Here is a 25,232-nt window from a genome sequence, read left to right as displayed (position 1 = left end):
ATAATTGAAAGAAATGTAGAAATCTGAGTTTATATCTTGGAATTCTGACTATTTTTTCTTAGAATTGCAAGAAAAACTGTCCAAATTGTAAGATATATACTCAAAATTGCATGGTAAAAAGTCTTACTTGCAAGATATTACTCAGAATTGGGAGAAAATAAGTCAGATTTGCAAGACATTTAGAATTTAGGAGATTTGAGTTTATATCTTGATATTCTGTCTTTTCTTGAAATTGTGAGATATAAACTCAAAACTGCATGGTAAAAAGTCTTACTTTCATGGTATAATATGGAATTGTGAGAACATGTTTAATTCTAAGTTTATATCTTGGAATTCAGACTATTTTTTTCTCAGAATTCTAAATTGTCAGATAAAAAAAATGCCATTATATTTATTTATTTACTTACTTGTTTGATTTATTCCGTGGCAAAAACAAGCTTCCATATATTATTCTACAGTACGTGCCTCGTGCATTGACTTCTTAGATTTAGATATCTGCTTTATAAATGCAGCATTTCACAAGCATTCCATCCTCATAAGATGCAGGTCTTGTTTACACAAGTTATTCTTAATGTCTCGCTTTTCCCATTTGCAGAGAGCGGGAAGCCGCTGTTAAAGGCGTTTTGCTCCTCTGTGTCGCTTCATAAGTGCCTCTCAAATTCATTCCCTAAAGAGAACCGCTGACAAAATGTTTTAATCTAACTGTAGTCTAAAACAACAACCAGTTTATGACTCATTTTTTTAGCAATTTTCTAGGCACTCGATCTGTTCAGATTCACCTCACGAAACTGCCTTTTACAAACTTGAGTTAACGTTGACTTTTAAACAAAACACTATCGTTTTTAATGATATACTTGCTTTATGTGATATTTTGTGATGTGTTGATCTATACTAAACGGTTAAAAATGGACAGTACCTTTGTTTTGTCGATGTAACGTCCGATATCGATCCTAACCAACAGCGTTCAGGCAAAGCGCAAAGGTGTTGCTGTGGTTACCACCAAAAGGCGGGCGAACCTCACTTATTAACGTAGGCTTTTAAGAACTACATTTTTCTAAAATAAACTTAGTTTATTACACATAGTCGTACTGTAGTTTAAACATAGTCGTACCATGATACATGTCTAACAAACATGTTTTTACCAGGTTAGATATTCACAAAAATGTGTTTTTACCATGTTACATGTCCAATAAACATTGTTTTACCATGTCACATGTCTAAAAAGCATGGTAAAACCATGTTACATGTCCACAAAAAATGTCTTTACTATGTTACATGTCTGCAAAACATAGTTTTACCATATAACATGTCCACAAAACATGGTTTTACCATGTTACATGTCCACAAAAAAGTATATACTGTTACATGTCAACAAAGCTAAGTTTTACCATTTACATGTCCACCAAACATTATTTTACCATGTTACATGTCCACAAAAATGTGGTTTTACCATGTTACATGTCCAATAAACATGGTTTTACCATGGTACATGTTCACATAAATGTGGTTTTACCATGTTACATGTCCACAAAAATGTGGTTTTACCATGTTGCATGTCTAATAAACACGGTTTTACCATGGTACATGTCCACAAAAACATGGTTCTACCATGTTACGTGTCCACAAAACATGCTTTTACCATACTACATAACCACTAAAACATGGGTTTACCATGTTATATGTGCAAAAAACATGGTTTTACTGTTACATGTTCAGTAACTGTGGTTACTGAACCCTATGTCCACGAAACATCGGTTTACCAAGATAAATGATCAAACATTGATTTATCATGATGCATGTCCACAAAAAACCTGGTTTTACCATGTTACATGTCTATAAAGCATGGTAAAACCATGTTACACGTCACAAAAAAATTATTTGCTATGTTACATGTCCAAAAAGCATAGTTTTACCATATTGCATGTCCACAAAACATGGTTTTACCATGTTACATGTCCACAAAAATGTGGTTTTACCATGTTACATGTCTAATAAGCATGGTTTTACCATGATACATGTCCACAAAATCAAATAAATGGTATTGCAATGTTACATGTACTATGGCAATACAATGATAAAAGTTCAAAAACATGCATTTACCATGATACATGTTCAAAAATATGGATTTACCATGTTACTAGTCCACAAAACATGTTTTTACCATGGTGAATGTCCAAAGAAATGCCATTGCATCTTTAACAAGCCCAATAAACGTGGTTTTACCATGATACATGTCCAAAAAACATGGTTTTACCATGTTACATGTCCACAAAAATGCGGTTTTACCGTATTACATGTCCAGTAAACATTGTTTTACTATGTTACATGTCTAAAAAGCATGGTAAAACCATGGTACATGTCCACAAAAAAATGATTTACTATGGTACATGTCCAAAAAGCATGGTTTTACCATGTTACATGTCCACAAAAATGTGGTTTTACCATGTTACATGTCTAATAAGCATGGTTTTACCATGATACATGTCCACAAAATCAAAGAAATGGAATTGCAATGTTACATGTACTATGGTAATACCATGATGCAGGTTCAAAAACATGCATTTACCATGTTACTTGTCCACAAAACATGGTTTTACCATGTTACATGTCCACAAAAATGTGGTTTTACCATGTTACATGCCTAATAAGCATGGTTTTACCATGATACATGTCCACAAAATCAAAGAAATGGCATTGCAATGTTACATGTACTAGGGTAATACCATGATACATGTTCAAAAATATGGATTTACCATGTTACTTGTCCACAAAACATGGTTTTAGCATGGTACATATCCAAAGAAATGTCATTGCATTGTTGACAAGTCCAATAAATGCGGTTTTACCATGATACATGCCCAAAAAACAGTCTAACGTTATGTAGATGTACACAATGTGTGGTATAAATACTTTGTATCAGAAAAACCGTTTTTCAACGAACCCAAATACCCAAAATCCACTCAATAAGATTTTATCGATCACTTAATTGCTTTATTGATAAAGATATTCATTACAACGATGGTTTCATTGTAGGAGGTCAAACGTCGAGTTCTAGCTGTGTAAATCTAATAATCCAGACCAAATTGTCAAGAGGAATTGCAGCTAAATTAAACATCATCAGCTGCTTTGATCTTTAATTCAGTCACAAGAGGGAAAATACCGCCACCTGCTGATCAACACGAGAACTCATTCTTGAAGCTATTTTCATGTTTATAGTACAAACATAGTATTACCATAAGTAAAATTAATTACCATAGTAAAATAATACCATGTCCAAGGAACCATGGTAGTGCCACTTTTTGTTTGTTTTTTTGTTAAAGAAGTGCTGATGAACAGAATCCTGCACTGTGAACTGCTCTGAAATAAACTGATGTAATAGTGTTAGTAGTTGCTGACTTTGTTCTTGTTTATTTTATAAACTGCTGCATTGCCACCCGAAATCCATATCAGGTAAATGAGTTTGTGTCTCTGGGGATCGCAGTAAAATGTATATATATATATTTGGAAGTTAGAAAAAAGCTGTCATGCTCGACTTGTAATTGCATATTGACAAAAGTTTCATTCGGATGCAGCAAGTTTAATTGCTACACAAACTTTGATTAGTCTCAGTTAAGATAAAGCTGTAGGTCAGGACTTATTGTAATGCTAATGTGTATGGATTATGAAATGAAACAAATAGTAAAAGAGGTACATATTACAAACTAACATTATACTTGCTTAAGGTATGTTATATCATAATAGATATATGAAAAAAAAAAAAAAAAAAAAAAAAAAAACTTGCTGAGCTCTGACAATTTAGACGTGGCGCCGGGCAAAGATATTTTCACCTTGCGTCAGTACAGCCACTCAACGTAATGTTCCGGTTACGTCAGAAACGCTCTGCGGAGATTCTGATTGGTTCGCTTTAGCTACAGCTAGTCAGTTTTCCTAAAGCAACAACAACACTGTTTAAAACAAATTACAGCGTTAAACGCTCAAACTAACATGAATTTGGCAGCCTAATTAAAGTAACTTTAGTATTTTGTAATATAAATAACTTTCTGTTTGATTTTATTTGCGATTTTATCTCTGAGCCCAGTGAGATTTGATTTTAAGACTTACTATCGGTTGCCCTCAGGAGAGAGTGGAGCGGCTAGTCACTAACACAGACTCTCCAATCAAACAAGAAGGGTGACACAACTCAACTTCACCACATACACACTCTCTTTCGTTTCGTCTGCGATTATCATCTGTCAGGTCAGTGATATGCACATCTGTTTAGATCGTCGAAGAGTGTTTGCAATATATTATCTCAAACATAAAGTGACTGTCCTGGTTATTGCTGTGCAAACTGATGGTTTATTGGCTATGTGGCTAGCTCATGTTAGCTCATTGATTATACTCCAGCATGTTACTTACTAATCAGAAATGTCATTTTAGATACAATACCTTTTAAAGTAACTCAGATGCCCTGGGTGATCACGGTCAGATCTGTGAGTGTATTTGTCGTGGTGATTTAAAGCCCCAAACATGAGCATAAATTGGCTATTAGCACTAGCCAGCTACTTGTGTTATTCTATTATGGGTTTAAGTTGCATAATTATCAGCTTTCAGAATAATGAACGTGTCAAGCAGAGATGATATATACGGAGAGAGATCACGCACATGCACAGCTTACTGCAGGGTTATAAATAGATAAGCATTGATTTCAGTGGTGAATCTGTCTACTTCCTGTAACATGTTCACAGTCCCCAAAATGCATGGTATTACTATTGTACATGTACATTGTCATGACAGAAATGCAATTACAATAATAAAATTTCAAAAAGCTTTGTTATATCATGCTACATCCCCAAAGTTCCATGGTGTTACCATGATACATGTCCAGAAACGTTGTCCTACCATGATACATGTCTAAAAGCATGATATTGCTATTGTACAATGGAAGTACTGTGTTTCTGGACTTGCACAAGTCGAAAAACATAGTTGTACTATGATAGGTGTCGAAAAACATGGTTTTACCATGATACATGTAAAAAAAACAACAACATGGTTTACTATAGTACATGTCCACAAAACATGGTTTTACCATGTTATACATCCACAAAAACATGGTAATTCTATGTTTTGACATGTTCAAAAACATGGTTTACCATGGTGCATGTCTAATAAACTTGGTTTTACCATGTTACATGTCCACAAAACATGGTTTGCCATGGTACATGTCCAAAGAAATTGCATTGCAATATTGCATGTACTATGTTAATACTATGTTTTTGACATGTTCAAAAGACATGGTTTTACCATGATACATGTTTAAAAAATTGATTTACCATGATACATATGGGCTTACCAGATTTACCATGTTACATGACCACAAAACATAATTTTACCTTGTTGCATGTCTAAAAAACACGGTTTTACCATGGTACATGTCTACAAAACATGGTTTTACCATGGTACATGTCCACAAAACATGGTTTTACCATGGTACATGTCCAAAGAAATGCCATTACATTGTACCATGGTAATACCATGTGTTTTTTTTAACGTAAAAAACATGGTTTTGCCATGATACATGTTTAAAAAATTGATTTACCATTATGCATGTTCAAAAACATGACTTGACCATGATATAAGTTTAAAAATATGGGTTTACCATGTTACAAGTCCAAAAAACATGGCTTACCATGGTTCATGTCTAAAGAAATGGGTTTGCCATGGTACATGTTAAAAAAAACATGGGTTTACCATGATACATGTTCAAAAAACACGGTTTTACCATGCTACATGCCCACAAAAACATGGATTTTACCATGATACATGTCAAAAATGTGGTATTACCATATTACATATCCAAAAACATGTTTTTTTTTACCATGATTCATGTCCAAAACAACATGGGTTTACCATGATACATGCCCACAAAAACATGGGTTACATGTCCAAAAAACATTGTATTGCAATGTTACATGTCAAAATATGGTATTACCATATTACATATCCAAAAACATGGTTTTACCATGTTTTATGTCCAAAAAACATGGTTTTATCATGTTACATGTCCAAAAAACATGGTTTTATCATGTCACATGCCCACAAAAACATGGGTTTTACCATGATACATGTCCAAAAAAAACATTGTATTGCAATGTTACATGTCAAAAATGTGGTATTACCATATTACATATCCAAAAACATGGTTTTACCATGTTTTATGTCCAAAAAACATGGTTTTATCATGTTACATGTCCAAAAAACATGGTTTTTACCATGTTACATGTCCAAAAAACATGGTTTTATCATGTTACATGCCCACAAAAACATGGGTTTTACCATGATACATGTCCAAAAAAAACATTGTATTGCAATGTTACATGTCAAAAATGTGGTATTACCATATTACATATCCAAAAACATGGTTTTACCATGATTCATGTCCAAAACAACATGGGTTTACCATGATACATGCCCACAAAAACATGGGTTTTACCATGATACATGTCCAAAAAAAACATTGTATTGCAATGTTACATGTCAAAAATGTGGTATTACCATATTACATATCCAAAAACATGGTTTTACCATGTTTTATGTCCAAAAAACATGGTTTTATCATGTTACATGTCCAAAAAACATGGTTTTTACCATGTTACATGTCCAAAAAACATGGTTTTATCATGTTACATGCCCACAAAAACATGGGTTTTACCATGATACATGTCCAAAAAAAACATTGTATTGCAATGTTACATGTCAAAAATGTGGTATTACCATATTACATATCCAAAAACATGGTTTTACCATGATTCATGTCCAAAACAACATGGGTTTACCATGATACATGCCCACAAAAACATGGGTTACATGTCCAAAAAACATTGTATTGCAATGTTACATGTCAAAATATGGTATTACCATATTACATATCCAAAAACATGGTGTTACCATGTTTTATGTCCATAAAACATTGTTTTAAAATGTTACGTCCAAAAAAACCATGGGTTTACCACGATGCATGTTCAAAAACATGGGTTTGCCATGGTACGTTCAAAAAACATGGTTTTACCATGCAACATGCCCACAAAAACATGGGTTTACCATGCATGATACATGTTCAAACACGTTGTATTACGATGTTACATACCAGAAAATATGGTATTACCATGTTACATGTCCAAAAACATGGGTTTACCACAATAAATGTTTAATAAACATGCTGTTATTTCAATACATGTTCAAGAAATATTGGTTTACCAGAACATGTCCAAACATCTTAGTCTTAACAAATATATGTCGAAATAAACCACGGTATTACCATGGTACATGACCATAAAAAAAAAACAATTAAATAAAGGCTCCAGTCAGAGCCCATGACTGAAAAGAAACACTATGATTTTGTGTTCACAGGTCGTTTGTGTGTCGAGGTCATGTGGAGGAAGGCCGTGCTGGTGGCGGTGTTGGCGTTGGGGATGGGGTATCTGTACCACACTGACCCGGAGCTGCCGGCCCGCGTGCTCAACTACGTCAGCGAATCCCTGCCACAGATGGAGCCGAGCGGCGGCGGCTCAGAGCCCCGCCCTCCGGTGCTGGAAGAGGCCATTGCACGCGCCTGGCAGACCCTCATCGCAGCTCCGGCCCGACGCTGGGCGAGAGTGGCAGTGGGGTCAGTTACTCTGACTGTGATCGGACAGAGCACGCATTGTTCAATTGATCAGTCCTCTTGTTCTTGTGTTTGTTTGTTCATTATTTTTGATTTAATCCTTCTGTTGTTTGTGTCCTTTATTTATATGGGTTCCAATATGCAGCAGGTCTGAACACATGCAGGGTTGTTTGTTCTAGAGCCCTTCCCTTCATGCCTTTGTTTTCTGCCAGGGTGAACGCCTGTGTAGATGTGGTGGTGTCCGGGGTAGGGCTGCTGCAGGCGCTCGCTCTCGAACCCGGATCCGGCAGAGACCACGAGGTGCTACACAGCAAAGAGGACCTGAAAGAGGCCTTCATCCACTACATGGGGAAGGGCGCCGCCGCAGAGCGCTTCTTTTCAGATAAAGAGGTGTTTCAAAGAATCGCACGGGCAGCTGCAGAATATCCCGGCGCTCAGGTGCGAGATAAAACGTTTTAGAACAGTGGGAGAGGGTTTTGTGGCCTGTACCATATTGTTTTCCCTCAAGGCATGAATAGAAAGTGATTGGATAGAGATTAGCTGGTCTTTGAGCACACTAAAACCTGTCCAACTGGTTTGACTGCTCTGATTCAGGCCTTAGTGTGGTAAAATTCACAGCAGATGCTAAAGTGTGCGACCTTTACTCTGTTTCTCTATTCAGACATCCACACGGCACTGATTCTGCATATGTCCTATAATATCTGGTTTAATTTTGGCGTCTGCTGTAAATGGATCTGGCCCTTGAGATCTGACGGTTTAATTTGAATGCACAAGAGGGTCCGGAGGGGAAATTGAGTTTCTGTGTCAAATTTAATTTGGCATAATCAACAGTAATTAAAAGGCACGGTGGCTGGACCATGAGTTTTATAACAGGCTATTTTCACAGGAAATTATATGCATTACATGATTTTAGTGAAAAATGTATGCTATAATTTATCAATGTATTTTTCTCATAACAATATAGAATATCTGGCAATTTTATAAACAGTTTTAATCTGATTTTGGATCTGATAAAATAAGAGCATTTCTATTGCGAGTTTTTTTTTTTTTTTAAATAATATTCTATGTCACATTACTATGGAAGCCTGTTTCCAGCACTGAATAAAACATAAAAGTAATTGCGTCTTTATCTCACAATTTGGACTTTTTTTTCTTGCAATTATGAGAAATAAACTTGCAATTCTGAGCAGTAAAGTCAGATTTTTGTGATATAAACTCGCAATTACAAGTTATAAAATCACAACTTTGAGATATAAACCCGCAATTCTGAAAACATCTTTTTTCCCCCTCAAAACTGGACTTTATAACTCACAAATTGCGAGTTTATATCTCTGAGGAAAATTCTGAGGAAAAAAGTTAGAATTGGAAGATATAAACTTGCAAATTGCAAGAAAAACATTAGAATTGACTATACCTCGCAATTCTGACATTATTTCTCAGAATTGTGAGTTTATCTCACAATTCTGAGAAAAAAGTTAGAATCATGACTTTATATCTTGCAATTCTGATATTACTTCTCAGAATTTCGAGTTTATTTCTCACAATTCTAAGAAAAAGGTAAGAATTATGAGTAGAATTATGAATGTAAACACTTGTCTTGTGCATTTTAATTTTAATAAAAATTGTTTTTGTTTCTTGCAGCTTTATGTGGGTGGAAACGCAGCTCTTATTGGCCAGAAACTAGCATCTAACCCAGAAATTGTGGTAAGTATCCGTTATACTACAAACCAAGCTTCAACCTCGGCATCACTGGACGCTTAAAGGAACAGTTCACCTAAATGAAAGTTGTGTTGAAAATGTACTCATCCTCAGGCCATCCAAGATATGGATGAGTTTGTTTCTTCATCAGGCTTGGAGAAATGAAGCATTATATCACTTGCTCACTAATGGATGTGAATGGGTGCCGTCAGAATAAGAGTCCAAACAGCTGATAAAAACATCACAATAATCCACCACTCCAGTCCATCAGTTAACATCTTCAAACATTTGCTTCCTTCTAAAATATCAGTCCATAATCCATAATAACGCTCGTCTCGTCTTAATTTAGGAGAGAAATATGCACAAATCAAGCACCATTTACAAGGAGGATGCGTTATTTTGGATTATGGACTTATATTTTAGCCAAAAGTAATGATTTGAAGTTTAAACGATCTTAATGATGGATTTGTTTCTTACAAATGGGTAGCTTTTGGCTTCTCGAGATGTTAACTGATGGACTGGAGTGGTGTGGATTACTTGTGATGTTTTTATCAGCTGTTTGGACTCTCATTCTGACGGCACCCATTCACATCCACTGGTGAGCAAGTGATGTAATGCTACATTTCTCCCAATCTGATGAAGAAACAAACACATCTACATTTTGGATGGCCTGAGGGGGAGTAAGAAGAGGGCAGAAGCAGCACATTCATACCTGATTTTAGTTTTCTAAAGTGAGCTGTTTTCTCTCAGGTCCTCTTGTGTGGTCCAGTGGGGCCGAAGCTTCACGATATGCTGGATGAACAGATCGTAGTCCCGCCTGAATCTCTACAGGAGACAGATGAGTTCCACCTCATCCTGGAGTACAAGTCAGGTGAGACTCGCTCAAAACCACATTCGCAAATCATACGACATATTTGCAACAGGATATTCAGAAATAAATCATTCACCATAAGACCAGAAAATGTATTAAGGCACATTGGTACCGTTGGGTTTTTGTGTCTCTGTTATAGTGTTTCCTCTCTGACGCCCCCTACAGGTGAACAATGGGGTTCCTCACGAGCTCCTCAGGCTAACCGCTTCATCCTGTCCCATGACGTGTCCAACGGTGAAATGAGCACGCTGGAGACATTCGTGGCCAGTCTAGAGGAGTTCCAGCCAGACCTGGTGGTCCTATCCGGACTGCATATGATGGAAGGAATGGGTCGAGATCTCTGGGAGGAACGACTGAAAGAGGTCTGAGACTAGAATCGCTCATTAAAATCATAGAGATATTTTAAGGTTTGTTGGATTCTGCTGCTTCATATTACATATTAGTTCTCAAGCTTTGTGTTCTGACTTCCTGCAGGCGGTGGTTGCCATCTCAGACGTGAGGAACGAGGTGCCCATCCACCTTGAGCTGGCCAGTATGACGGACAGAGACTACATGAACCAGATCCTGCAGGAGGTAAATGTGTAGGTTTAAAGGAGAAGTTTACTTCCAGAACAAAAAGATGTCTTTTTTTCGTTAGTTATAAAGAAATTGTTTTTTGAGGAAAACATTTGGGAATTTCTCTCCATATAGTGGACTTCTATGGTGCCTGCGAGTTTGAATGTTTAAAAAGCAGTTTAAATGCAGCTTCAAAGCGATCCCAGCCGAGAAAGAAGGGTCTTATCTAGCAAACCGATCGGTTATTTTCTCAAAAAATATACAATTTATATACTTTTTAGCCTTAAATGGTTGTCTTGTCTAGCTCTGTGTGAAATCTGTGTATTCCAGTCCAGACAGTTAGGGTATTAGGGGTGGGAGTTAAAAATTGATTGGTTTACCTCAGAATCGATTTATATTTAATTAATTTACTTTTCCTAAGAGGTGGTGGGAAGTAGTTATAGCTTTTATTCCAACAGAGGGCGAAATGTATAAATGTGTTGCACTTTAAGCAAGCACTGCGAGAGCGATTTGAAAGCATCCAGAGCCATCTGCTCTCTCAGGGCTCCAGACGTTTTGCGACCTTTTTTTTTTTTTTGCCAAAGGGAATTTTTGTGAGCGGTCGCACTGGCGCGATTACTGCGTTGTTTTACTCATAAGTGCTGCCATTTCTGTTGCATAAGAGAAACATTTAACAACAAACGAAAGCAGTTCTGGGAACCAATCAAATCGGTGTATCTGATGTAGGCGGGCCAGAGGCGAGCTAAGCTGATGACGACAGCGCTGCGACGTCCGGAATCATTTAGTAAACATCGACAGATGGCTACAGATGAACACCAGTTGTTTGAAACGGCTTTGGCCGCTACAATGAACGAGTTAGACTTGGCTTTTCATATAAAAGAGGAACAGAAAATCGCGCTCGAATCGTTCCTTTGCAAGAAGGACGTTTTTGCTGTTTTGCCGACTGGATACGGCAAGAGTTTAATCTATCAGTTAGCTCCGCTGGTAGCTCTGGATATGTCACACGGTGTATTGTTGTGATTGGTCGTGGCGTTATCCAGTTGCGTGCAGTGAGAGTTTCAAATGCACGCTTGGTGCCGCCCCTCGAGTTAGGCCCTTTTCATTGCTCGACGCCAGACCCTTAATCTTAATAGATTAGGGTCTGGATTTTTTCCAGGCTACAAGATCTAGTGAGAATCATTCGAATTCTGCCCAGAGTTCTCTCTAAATAGTGCTGACTTGCGTTAGAAAACCAGAAGTATTAATGCTAACTATAACCATGGTGTCTTGGTAGAAATAATACAATATTCATTTCAGGGTTTTTACAAACTTTGAGAGAGAAATTCAAGCACCTTTTTAAAGGGATGGTTCGGAGTAGAATTGACTTCATTGCTATGCACTCCGAAGCCCATCTAAATACCCCATCCGAAGTTTTTTTTTACCTTAGTCAAACATTTATGGAGATATTAGAGTTTTTCGAATTGCTTGTTACAGGAGTGAATGGTACATGTGATGTATCTCGTAAATTGCACCACTAAACGTGCAAGTAATCTTACCAAACTTGTACAGTAGTGTAAATAGGTTAAGTACTCACAAAACGCTGCATCAGAACATTTGTAAGTCCACCATGAGTGTTTTAAAAACACGTTTTAGCCGATCCCTACTAGTCTCAAAAACTACAAGTCGACGTCACTTCCCTGGTTTGAAAAAAGCACGTAAAAGTCCTCCTACTACATCTGTCTGCATGTCAACTTGTAGGAGGACATTTACGTGCTTTTTTCAAACCAGGGAAGTGACGTCGACTTGTAGTTTTTGAGACTAGTAGGGATCGGCTAAAACGTGTTTTTAAAACACTCATGGTGGACTTACAAATGTTCTGATGCAATTCGTAAAACTCTAATATCTCCATAAATGTTTGACTAAGGTAAAAAAAACTTCGGATGGGGTATTTACATGGGCTTCGGAGTGCATAGCAATGAAGTCAATTCTACTCCGAACCATCCCTTTAAAGCTACACTGAAACTGCATTTTAGAAGTCCACTATATGGAGAGAAATCCTGAATTTTTTTTGCTCTCAAAAAACAATTATTTATGACTGACGAAATAAAAAACATGAACATCTTGGATGACAAAGGGGGTGAGTAAATTATCTGTAAATCTTTGTTCTGGAAGTGAACTTCTCCTTTAACGAATGGGTTTAGTAGATATGCAGTTTTCTAACTACATTAAATAACATTTCTATATTCAATCAAACGTTTTCATCTCCAGCATTCAGGTTTCTCTATGCTCTTCTGTTAGCAGGTCTTGCCCATTGTGAACTCCATCGGTCTGAATGAACAGGAGTTGCTGTTTTTGACTCAGGCTGGAGGCGGACCTCACTCTGACCTCACTTCTTGGGATGGCATACCCGACGTGGGCCGTGTCAGCGACATCTTGCTCTGGATCCTGGAGCAACACGGCCGGGCTGACCCAGAATCTGAGGCTGATCTGACCCGGATCCATTTCCACACGCTGGCGTACCACATCCTGGCTACGGTGGACGGCCACTGGGAAAACCAGGTGGCGGCGGTGGCCGCGGGCGCTCGTGTGGCCAGCAGTCAAGCCTGCGGCCTGCAAGCGGTGGACACTACGAAGGTGATCCTCAAGGCGCCGCTGAACTTCTACAGCTCCTTCCTAGAACCAAGGGAGAGCCTAGCGATGGACCCGACCCGTCCGGTCACCGTGTGGCGCAGAGGGAACATTTCGTTCCATCTCACGCCAGTCCTGGTGTGCAAACAGCCGCTTAGGACTGTAGGATTGGGCGACGCCATTTCAGCCGAAGGACTTCTGTTTTCTGAGGTCATGCCTCGGCCTGAGCTCTAAGAGACGTCTCTCGTCCATCCTTTTGAAGATACGTCCTCGTCGTTAGATCCTAAAGCTGGAGAAACAGACTCACAGAGCATCAACTGACAGGATGTTTTTCAGAGCAAAACCAGTTCGAGATGCAGGGCACTGTCCTTTTGTTGTTGCTACTTTTGTTTGAAAGATGGCACTGAACGTAATAATGTAAGCCAGCCTCCGGCATCTTTTTTAAACAGTTAATTTAACCAAAAACCAGTGTTCTGTCATCATTCGCTCACCTTTAAACCTAAACGACCTTCTTTATTATATAAGAAATAGTCCAGAAGTCAAAGGTAGTTTTAGGTAAGTTAATGATGACAGAATTTTTATTTTTGGATGAACTACTAACTTTTTTTTAACTATAAGAGGAGATCATACTCTGGTTAACAGGTGCAGAAGAGCCACGGCTGCTATTGGGATGAATAAAGGTGAACAAGAGAAAGAGTCTTAAACATCTCAAGTTTCCATTGAGTTCCCAAACACTCCTTTATTTGGTTGATGAACGTTAAGAAGTAGCAGAACCAGAAGGCCGTTGATGCACTTCAGGTTAACCAGGTTAATCCAGTAATGTGTTTGTTTTTTTATCTGAGTAACGTAAACTTCTTATGGAAGCCCAATGAAAATTTCAAAAAGGTCATTGCGGCTTTTTATCTCACAATTCTAACTTCTTTTCTCAGAATTGCAGGATATAAACTCACAATTATGAGGAAAAAAAAAAAAAGTCAGAATTGCAAGATGTAAGTTTATAGTCCGTATTTCTGATTTTATTTCTCGCAATTACGAGATTATATCCTGCAATTCTGACATAATTTCTCACAGTTAGGAGTTTTTATCCCACAATTCTGACAATTACAAGTTTATATCTTGCAATTCTGAGAAAAGGTCAGAATTCTTGCAATTCTGACTTTATTTTTCACAATTCCAACTTTAATTTATATTCTTGTCATTGTGACTGTATTTCTTGCAATTACGAGTTTATATCCCACGATTCCTACTTTTTCTGGCAATTACGACTTTATATCCTGCAATTCTGACTTTATTTCTCACAATTAAGAGTTTATATCCTGCAATTCCAACTTTATTTCTTGAAATTTCCAGTTTATATCCTGCAATTTCCCACTTTATGGAAATTTCAAGTTTATATCCCGCAATTCCAACTTTATTTCTCATAATTGTTTATATCCCACAATTCCTACTTTATTTCTCGCAATTATGAGCTTGTATCCCACAATTCTCACTTTATTTCTCGCAATTTAGTTTTATATCACGCAATTCCGACTTTATTTCTCGCAGTTATGAGTTTATATCCCACAATTCCTACTTTATTTCTTGCAATTATGAGTTTGTATCCCACAATTCTCACTTTATTTCTCGCAATTTAGTTTTATATCACGCAATTCCTACTTTATTTCTTGCAATTATGAGTTTGTATCCCACAATTCTTACTTTATTTCTCGCAATTAAGTTTATATCTCGCAATTCCAACTTTATTTCTCACAATTATGAGTTTATATCCTGCAATTCCGACTTTATTTCTTGCAATTACTAGTTTATATCCTGCAGTTCTGACTTTATTTCTTACAATTCCGACTTTATATCCCGCATTTCCGATTTTATTTTTCGCAGTTATGAGTTTATATCCTGCAATTCCAACTTTATTACTCATAATTAAGGTTTGTATCCTGCAATTCCGACTTTATTTCTTGAAATTTTAACTTTATTTCTTGCAATTATAAGTTTATATCCTGCAATTCTGACTTTATTTTTCACAATTACGACTTTATATCCCACAATTGTGACTTTATTTCTTGCAATTTTGACTTTATTTCTCGCAATTCCGAGTTTATATCCTGAAATTTTGACTTTATATCTTACAATTCCGATTTTATTTCTCGCAATTACGAGTTTATATCCTGCAATTCCAACTTTATTACTCATAATTAAGGTTTATATTCTGCAATTCCGACTTTATTACTCATAATTAAGGTTTATATCCTGCAATTCCAACTTTATTACTCATAATTAAGGTTTATATTCTGCAATTCCGACTTTATTTCTCGCAATTGAGTTTATATCCTGTAATTCTGACTTTTTACTTTTTCACAATTACGACTTTATATCCCACAATTGTGACTTTATTTCTTGCAATTATGAGTTTATATCCTGCAATTTTGTCTTTATTTCTCGAAATTCCAAGTTTATATCCCACAATTCTGATTTAATTTCTCACAATTCCGAGTTTATATCTCTTAATTCTAACTTTTTTTTCCGAAACTAGGAGATCATATCTCGCAATTCCGGATTTATTCCTTGCAATTATTAGTTTATATCCTGCTGTTCTGACTTTATTTCTCACAATTCTGACTTTATATCCCGCAACTCCAACTTTATTACTCATAATTAAGGTTTGTATCCTGCAATTCCGACTTTATTTCTTGAAATTTCGACTTTATTTCTTGCAATTATAAGTTTATATCCTGCAATTCTGACTCTTTTTTTCACAATTACGACTTTATATCCCACAATTGTGACTTAATTTCTTGCAATTTTGACTTTATTTCTTGCAATTATAAGTTTATATCCTGCAATTCTGACTCTTTTTTTTCACAATTACGACTTTATATCCCACAATTGTGACTTTATATCTTGCAATTATGAGTTTATAACCTGCAATTTTGTTTTTATTTCTCGAAATTCCAAGTTTATTTCTCACAATTCTGACTTTATTTCTCACAATTCCGAGTTTATATCCTGCAATTCCGACTTTATTACTCATAATTAAGCGTAAAGACAATTGTGAGTTCGTATTACGCAATTCCGAGTCAGATGTAAACTCACGATTGCGAGAAAAGTCAAGTCATAAAAGTTGCAGTTACCTTTTTAACTTTTATTCAGTGGCGAAAACGGGCTTCCATAAGTTCTCTTATCATAATGAAATCAAGCATAAGTAATTAAAGCAATGATCCCAGGGTCAATATAAAGTCTAAATAATTCCTAAATAGTAGTTCAGCATAGTTAATAGTTTAGATCACCAGCTTACCTGCCGGTATTGTGGTCATTATTCAGTGCACATATTATTAAGTACCATTCACTATTCTTGTCTTAATCCTAATGTTCTTAAGGGTGGGAATCTAGTTGTAGGGTTTTGTACATTGGAGCCAGCATCATTTGTATATAATAAGAAAAATCGTTCATATTTTCCATTCATTCTGCTTTGATCAGCAGGTTATTTGCGTGTGATTCATGTACTGTAGGTGGCGTTAATGACGACTGTTGTGATTTCTGATGCTTCCTGTTTTCAAAGGTTACACATAATGAATCTGTACATACAAAAGACGTCATGGAATTCACGTTTTCAGCCATGGTTTTCCATCCAAACATTTTTAACATATGATTTTTAATGTTTTATTTGGGACGCACTAATTAATCTCAATATGTGAATTGTCATTGGTCTTAAACCAGCCTTAAAGTTTGACGAGCCCATCTGAGGCTTTTTAACAAATGTGTAGTTTTAAAAATGTTGAGCAGTGTTTTATGAACAGTTCACACACAAATGTGTTTGTGGTTCATGAAAAAGGCAAGATGTTCAAATCAGTAGCTGGGAGAAATGCCTCGGATCATGAACATCATGGATTTCATCTTGTTTGCACTGTATTTCTGTAACACTCCTTGTTGATGCTGTTAGTTTCTCAAACCAATCAATGATGTGACATTTAACATCAAAACCTTGCATTTTTTGGCCAAAAAAGGTTTGCATCGGCAATATCATAACTAGAGTCGTGTGAACTGGTTACTAATGGAGTAAACGAAACTTCATTAGCATTACAGCAATACTTGAAGAAGGTTTTGTTGTTCAAACACAGCAGATGTTGAGTCTTGGTGCGAGAAACTAACAGAAAGTTTACATTCATGCAACTTTTAGACTATATCAAATGTTTTAGGGTTCTAGTTTGCACACGTGATTATGCAACAAAGTCTTTAAGAGTTACTGGGCAAAACGTCCTTCAATCATAAACGTTAAGACTAGAAATATTAGCTCTGTTAACTTGAGTATGGAATATTTTTATATAAATAAAACCCTTCTGTTCCAGGTATAAAATGACTCTCTTTTTTTTTTGTATTACACAGCCCTACATTAAAAAAAAAGAATTAAAAAAAAACAAAAACAAACAAACAATATAACCTAATTTGATCCAAAATGAAAATATATATATATATATATATATATATATATATATATATATACTGAATAAAAATATTTTATTAATTAATATTATATATATATATATATATATATATATATAGAATCTAATTTGATGCAAAATGTAAAAATCTAATATTAATATTAATTACACAAATATTTTTATTCAGTTTATAAAAATATTTCAAATTATATAATTATATATATATATATATATATATATATATATATATATATATATATATATATATATATATATATATAAACTTTCCATTCAGTATTTCTTTACAAAATAAAACAATGCACTTCTTAAAAGGAATAAAAAAATTTGAGGTTTAATGACAAAAAAAATCCTAATCTTACCTAACTTGATGTTAGTCAAATTGTTAACCTAATTCGATTTTTTTAAGTATATAGAAGATATAAACTTTGCTGCATTTTGTTTACAGAAATGTTTTGAGTTAAAAAAACTAATATTACCTTATTTTTGTTACATTTTATATATATTATATATAATACCATACAGTATTTTTTTTTTTTACAAAATTTGGAAAGGAATCAAAAGTTTTGAGTTTTTATTACCTAATTTGATGTTACATAAAAAGTATATATATATATATATATATATTTGTTTTTTAAATGTAAATGTGTTTTATTTTAAAATAAAAACTCTAATTTGATGCTTAATTAAAAAAAACAATAATATTAATATTTTTTAAATTATTTCATACAATCTTTCCATTCAGTATATTATTTTTTTTCAAATTATATATATTTAATGCACTTGTTTTTATATTTTTAATTATTTTTTTAATGTAACAAAATCAGGTAATATTTGGATTCTTTGTCATCAAAACTTGATTCCTTTTAACAAGTGCATTAAATATATATAATTTGAAAAAAAAAATGAACGGAAAGATTTTATAAATTAATTTAAAAATATTAATATTATTGTTTTTTAATTTTCAATATATATATATATATATTAAAAATTAAAAAACAATAATATTAAATATTAATTTATAAAATCTTTCCATTCATTTTTTTTATATATATATATATATATATATATATATATATTATGCACTTGTTAAAAGGAATCAAAAGCCAAAAGTTTTGAGTTTTAATGACAAAAACTCCTAATATTACTTAATTTGAAAAAAAAATAATATATATATATATATATATATATATATATTATTTTTTTTTTTTTTTTTTTTTTATAAATTATTTTAAAAATTTTGTTTTGAGTTTTAATGACAAAAGGAGTATGTAAAATGTAATATTTAACCAACAATCTGCAAAGGACTGAAAAAAAGTAAAAAAATCAGGATTAGGCATTAAATAATGTTTTTAATATTTATTTTTTGCAGGTTTTTGCCTTTACTATGATAGGACAGATCAGAATTGACAGGAAACGTAGTGGGAGAGTGATAGGGGGCAGGATTGGGAAGGGTCCTCGACCAGGGATTCGAACACGGGACGCCCAGAGCGCAACGGCGCTGTATGTCGAAGCGCTGCCCACAAGGCTATCGGCGCCGACAAAGGGCTGAGAATTGAACAAATAGTTGTATACTAGCTAAAATGAAGACAGAAATCATGTCTTTGTAGTGTTTTTTTTCCTGCTGATAAACGCAGAATACAATACGATTTATAAATTGTTGCAAAAATGCTATAAATGCGTCATATTTTGTGGAATTACCACCCCAAAATCAAGAAACGAGTACTGAATTTCATTTAGCAAGTACGATGCAGGATGTGTTATCATATGGTTGTGTTACAAAGACCAAAATGATAACAACATGCTTTTTATGCACTTGACCAACTGTCATTTTTCTAAAGGTGAAAAGATACTACATTAATATAATGCACCATTCAAACAGACATCTAAAGATGTGCACTTTAATTCAACTATATAAACACTGTACATTGATAAGTTAAAAACCCTTTCGGCTTTGTATATATATATATATAATAGTTTAAGCTCTATTCAGCCACTGCTTTTTGTTTACTCTTCTTCTCTTTGAGTTTGGCCGGTTCGGCCGTCTCCTCTACCTCATCCTCATCCTCAGGGTCTCCTGGAGGGTCTGTAGGGGGAGACGGGGCGCTGCTCACATCCGCCTCGGGCTCTGGAGGGAAAGACGAAGAGTTAGGATGGACTGATTTGTGTAAATGACGTGAAGTTGACAGGCTGATGGGTTCTGCACCTGTGGTGATCTGCATGCTCTTGCTGTAGCCTGCGGCTGAAGACATGGCCTGACCCAGGGCCTGGTTGGTCCCCAGGGGCTGCTGGGAGCTGCTGGGTTTGCTGGAGGATGACCGCAGGCTGGTCTTGCCGTCTTTGCCCGGTTTGCTCCAGTACAGGTTTTCACCTGCCTGTAGAGCACTGGACAATTTCTGAGCCATTTCTACCATCTGTGTGAGGAAAAATATTTACTGTTATTTTTCTTTTTATTAATTACGAGACTGTTATAAAAAGAAAGAACAGATGAATTAATTAATTAATTTGAATAAATACATAATAAATAAAAAGAATATATAAAGAGAGAGATTCCTTTTTTTACATTTCATTAAGCAAAAAACCTAAAAAATATAATAAGCATGTTTTCTCACAAATTCTTATTATTACAAATGCAGTTGTTGTTGTTTTTTTACCAAAAAAAATAATATATTATTTAAATTGAATGTAAAGAATGTATACATCATGGTATTTATTATACTGATTTTTTTTTTTTCTGAATAGTTGTTTTCATGATTTTGTCACTGTTTTACATATATATAGTAATTTTTAAAAATTACACAAAATATAGATTTTTTTTGTTTAGATTTTTGGGTCAAGATTTGCAGGTTTAATGATGCTCGATGTGATTCACAGATTTGTTAGATTTCATAAAGTTTGTGAGGATTATCAGCTTTAATGCTTTTATCAAAAATAATAAAAGCAGTTAAATGTCAAAGGTTTCTAAATGTATTCATGTTATTATCATACAAATAATTTTACTATATAATATGCCAGTTTTCTAACATTTTTATTATTATAAATGCAAAAATAATTGCATTATTATTTAAATCACGGTATTATACTGTTTTTTTATGTTAATTTCTTTTTTTCCAGACATTGTTGCCATGATTTTTGTCACTGTATTACGGTAATAAGAAATAATAACTGCAAAGATAACTGCTAAATAAATAAATAAAAAAGCTAAATAAGTGAATAAACGAATATTAATAATAATAATAGTTACAAATTGTATAAAATATACACTACCAGTCAAAAGTTTTTGAACACTAAGTCTCTTCTGCTCACTAAGCCTGCATTTATTTGATCCAAAGTACAGCAAAAACAGTAACATTTTGAAATATTATTACTATTTAAAATAACTGCTTTTTATTTGAATATATTTTAAAATGTAATTTATTCCTGTGATTTTAAAACTGAATTTTAGCATCATTACTCCAGTCTTCAGTGTCACATGATCCTGCAGAAATCATTCTAATATTCTGATTTGCTGCTCCAAAAACATTTATTATTATTATTATTATTATTATGTCAAAAACAGCTGAGTATAATTTTTTCAGGTTTAATGATGCTCGATGTGGTTCACAGATTTGTTAGATGTAATAAAGTTTGTGAGTATTCAGCTTTAATGCTTTTAACAAAATAACAAAAGCGGTTAAATGTCAGAAGTTTCGAAGTATTTTACTATATAATATGCCTGTTTTTTATTTTTTTTATTATTAGAAATGCAAAAATAATTGCATTATTATTTAAATCATGGTATTATACTGATTTTAATTTTAAAAAATGTTTCCAGACATTGTTTCCAATATTTTTGTCACTGTATTAAAGTAATAAGAATTAATAACTGCACAAAAAAAAATGTTGGCACACATTACAGTAACGAGAATTTGTGGCCAAAATGTATTTTATAGTCAAGAAAAAAAGCAAAATACATAAATAAATATATCTAAAAAAAAAGCTTAATAAATAAATAAATTAATTAATTAATAATAATAATAATAATAATAATAAGTGTTACAAATTGTATAAAATATACACTACACTAAGATTTTAATCTTTTTAAAGAAGTCTCTTCTGCTCACCAAGCTTGCGTTTATTTGACCCAAAGTACAGCAAAAACAGTAAAATTATAAATATTTTTACTATTTAAAATAACTGCTTTCTATTTGAATATATTTTAAAATGTAATTTATTCCTGTGATTTTAAAACTGAATTTTCAGCATCATTACTCCAGTCTTCAGTGTCACATGATCCTTCAGAAATCATTCTAATATGCTGATTTGTTGCTAAAAAATAAATAAATAATATTACTATTATGCTGAAAACAGCTGAGTATAATTTCTATAAATTATAATAAAAGTATAATAGAAGAACAACATTTATCTGAAATAGAAATCTTTTGTAACTTTATCTTTATCATCATTTTTGATCAATTTAAAGCATCCTTTATAAATAAAAGTAATAACAATAAGTATTAAGTTTTTTTTTATTTCAGGTAAATGCTGATCCTTGGATCTTTCTATTCAGCAAATAATCCAGAAAAAAAAAAAAATACATTATAAATATTGATAATAGTAATTAGATAATAAAATGTTTCTTGAACAGCAAATCTGCATATTAGAATGATTTCTGAAGGATCATGTGACACTGAAGACTGGAGTAATGATGCTGAAAATTCAGCTTTGAAATCACAGGAATAAATTACATTTTAAAATATAATCAAATACAAAGCAGTTATTTTAAATAATAAAAATTTATTAAAATAATAAAAAAATAAAAATAAAAATTGAACTGTTTTTGCTGTACTTTGGATCAAATAAATGCAGGCAAACTTACTGTACAAAAACTTTTGACTGGTAGTGTATATATATAATTTTCTTCAATGTTTGGATCAAGAGCAGCCTGGACTGATGCTTAAAGCATTTCACAGATTTCCTGAATTTGTTCAAGTTTGTGGCATCAAAGATACCTTGAATTTCTATAAACTATCTATTACCAGAATTTGAATGTTTTGTCACTTCCAATGTCAGTCTGACAGTCCCTTAATGTCTAAATGTGCAGATTTTGGTCAGAATAAGACTAGGGTCCAGTACCTCTGGGTCGAACTCAGTGCTGCTGTTATTCTCAACCTGAGTGTTGACTTTTCTTTCCATTTCTTGAAACTGCAGCAGGGCGGCTTTCTTATCGCCCTGATTATATAGGAAAACCGCAAAGTTCAGGTTCACCAGCGGGTTTGACCTGCCACACAAAATTCACTCATTTAAACTCAGCTAGTTCTGTACATTGTAGATTTACCAGCACAGATCAGGGTGTAAAGAGCATACTCATCCAGCTGAACCGCCTGCTCGTAAGACCTGCGGGCGTTATCTGCGTCGTCCAGATTGGTCAGGGCAACTGATGAGGGTCAAAGCACAAACAAATCATCAAATTAAATTAAACTGGATCAATACTGATTCTTACATTTACACTGTTCCTTTACAATCAATAAAAAAATAAATACATTTTATTTATTAAAAAAAAAGTTGCATTATCATTTTTTTTAATGTAATGTTATTTTTTTAATTTTTATTAAATAAATAGCAAAAGTAGCACATTACCAGGTTAAAAACTATTTTAGACAGCAACAGTTGTGATGGATTAGTCTGTGATATTTTTACCAATCAGGAGTTCACTTACGCATGGACGCAGGTTGATTTTGATATTTAATATATATGAAAAATATTTTTTAAATTCAATAAACTGTTAAAGTAGAACACATTACCTGTTTAAAAACTATTTCAGCCTATTTCAATGGTGGCTTGATTCATTTGTGAAATATTTACTGGCCAGCAGCATGTAGAGTTTATTCACTCTTAGACAATTTTAATATTTATCATTTTATTTAAACTAAATGATCTGTCTTTATTATCATCCTTTTTATTTTTTTTGTCCTTTTTCATTTTTACTTTTTTTTTTTTAATAAAAATATATTGCATTATTATTTGTATTTTTTTATTTTTATTTTTATTTTATTTTATTTTTTTAAATACAATTAAATAAAAAGCTTAAGCAGAAAGTGAAACTATTTTAGTAAAAGTCTTTGATTTATTTACCGGCCAGCAGCATGTAGAGTTTACTCACTCTTAGACAATTTTAATATTTATTATTTTATTTAAACTAAAAGATCTGTCTTTATTATCATCCTTTTTATTTTTATTGTCCTTTTTCATTTTTACTTTTTTTTTAAATAAAAATATATTGCATTATTATTTTAATTTTTTTTATTTTTATTTTTTTATTTTATTTTTTTTTTTTAAATACAATTAAATAAAAAGCTGAAGCAGAACGTGAAACTATTTTAGTAATAGTCTTTGATTTATTTACCGGCCAGCAGCATGTAGAGTTCGCTCAAGCGCGGCCGCAGGTTGATGGCGGCGCTCAGGAAGTGGAAAGCTGATGCGTACTGCTGCATGGTGAGATGAACCAAACCCAGGTTATACAGGATCTTCCAATCAAACGGAGACAGATAGTTTGCCCTCTTCAGACAGCTGATGGCCTGCAGGAGAGGAGCAGGAAAGTAAAAAGGTCAAACAGGTAAAAAGAAATTCACCAAATGTTCTCGTGACAGTCTGTAACTCACAGCAACGTATTTCTTTTTGCCGAAGAAGCACATGCCGATGTTATTCCAGAGCGGTGGGCTCTCAGGGACCGAGTACGCTGCCACACGGTACTTATTCATGGCTACGTCATAATCTCCATGAGTCTGCATCATACTGCCGGCCGCGAGGATGGCCTGAACACACACATGTTCAATGTTAATGACACCTGGAGTTAGTAAAAGTGCTAAATAATTAAACTCTATCCCACCTTGAAGTTATTGGGGTCGTATGTCAGAGCGTTTCCGAGGTGCTCAAAGGCTTTCTGGTATTTCCCAAGCTAAGGAGAGACGACAACAGAAGACAAAAGTGAACAAATACACTAAAAACAGATCAGTTATTTTGATGTTAGGGGCTTGTTCAAATGTGAATTTGAATAATACTCATAAGAATAAGAGTACCTAAGCAACTCCACTAATCATCATGTTTACTACGTTTGAAATAAAATGTAATGTATTTATTTATTGATTTATACCTTTTTAAAAAAAAAAAAAAAAGATTTCTTTTTGGCGTTTTGGATTTATATTTTTTTATGATTTAATAAAATACTTGTTTTTCATCAACTTACACATAAACTTAAATAAATAAATTTAATAATAATTTTAGTGTGTTTTTTTTCGTTTTTTAATGATTTAATAAATCACTAGCATTAGAAAGACCAATTTATTTATTTATGTATTATTTATTTACATTTTTTATGATTTAATAAATTGTTAGCTTTTCATCAACTTACAAACCCCAGTTTGGG

At 33.8% G+C, this 25,232-nt stretch overlaps 2 protein-coding genes across 3 annotated transcripts in view; one reads left to right on the top strand and one right to left on the bottom strand.

Annotated features, from left to right (window-relative positions):
* Positions 1–3,885: 3,885 nt before the first annotated feature.
* On the top strand, positions 3,886–17,710 carry adpgk (ADP-dependent glucokinase). Of its 2 annotated transcripts, none has more exons than XM_073832023.1 (10): positions 3,886–4,236; positions 7,390–7,645; positions 7,855–8,080; positions 9,284–9,346; positions 10,091–10,211; positions 10,377–10,573; positions 10,686–10,784; positions 13,044–15,006; positions 15,175–15,570; positions 15,653–17,710. In XM_073832023.1, exons 2-8 carry the CDS (start codon positions 7,410–7,412, stop codon positions 13,605–13,607), a joined length of 1,506 nt encoding a protein of 501 aa, XP_073688124.1. In that variant the 5' UTR covers positions 3,886–4,236; positions 7,390–7,409; the 3' UTR covers positions 13,608–15,006; positions 15,175–15,570; positions 15,653–17,710. The 2 variants fall into 2 exon arrangements, with proteins under 2 accessions (XP_073688124.1, XP_073688125.1); XM_073832024.1 differs by having other exon boundaries at positions 3,887–4,236; positions 13,047–15,006.
* A 1,461-nt stretch (positions 17,711–19,171) lies between these two features.
* The window catches only part of bbs4 (Bardet-Biedl syndrome 4), a 16,730-nt gene continuing 10,669 nt past the window's right edge, over positions 19,172–25,232 (bottom strand). The window contains exons 10-16 of the mRNA XM_073831540.1: positions 24,696–24,764; positions 24,469–24,621; positions 24,213–24,384; positions 23,174–23,243; positions 22,943–23,087; positions 20,034–20,241; positions 19,172–19,955 (exon numbers count right to left, since the gene is read on the bottom strand). Coding sequence (XP_073687641.1) covers positions 19,813–19,955; positions 20,034–20,241; positions 22,943–23,087; positions 23,174–23,243; positions 24,213–24,384; positions 24,469–24,621; positions 24,696–24,764 — 960 coding nt within the window. The 3' untranslated portion in view covers positions 19,172–19,812. The remainder of the gene's footprint in view (positions 19,956–20,033; positions 20,242–22,942; positions 23,088–23,173; positions 23,244–24,212; positions 24,385–24,468; positions 24,622–24,695; positions 24,765–25,232) is intronic.

Source organism: Garra rufa, chromosome 25 (assembly GCF_049309525.1).
Source record: "Garra rufa chromosome 25, GarRuf1.0, whole genome shotgun sequence".
NCBI lineage: Eukaryota > Metazoa > Chordata > Actinopteri > Cypriniformes > Cyprinidae > Garra > Garra rufa.
Note: the sequence above shows the minus strand (reverse complement) of the source record. Positions and strands in the feature narration are given on the sequence as shown.

Bases quoted from the DNA above. Each gene is read 5' to 3' on its own strand.
- adpgk (XM_073832023.1), top strand. From the start codon at position 7,410: ATGTGGAGGAAGGCCGTGCTGGTGGCGGTGTTGGCGTTGGGGATGGGG. The intron at 9,347-10,090 runs GTAAGTATCCGT...GTTTTCTCTCAG, and splicing joins CATCTAACCCAGAAATTGTG to GTCCTCTTGTGTGGTCCAGT. The intron at 10,212-10,376 runs GTGAGACTCGCT...CGCCCCCTACAG, and splicing joins CATCCTGGAGTACAAGTCAG to GTGAACAATGGGGTTCCTCA.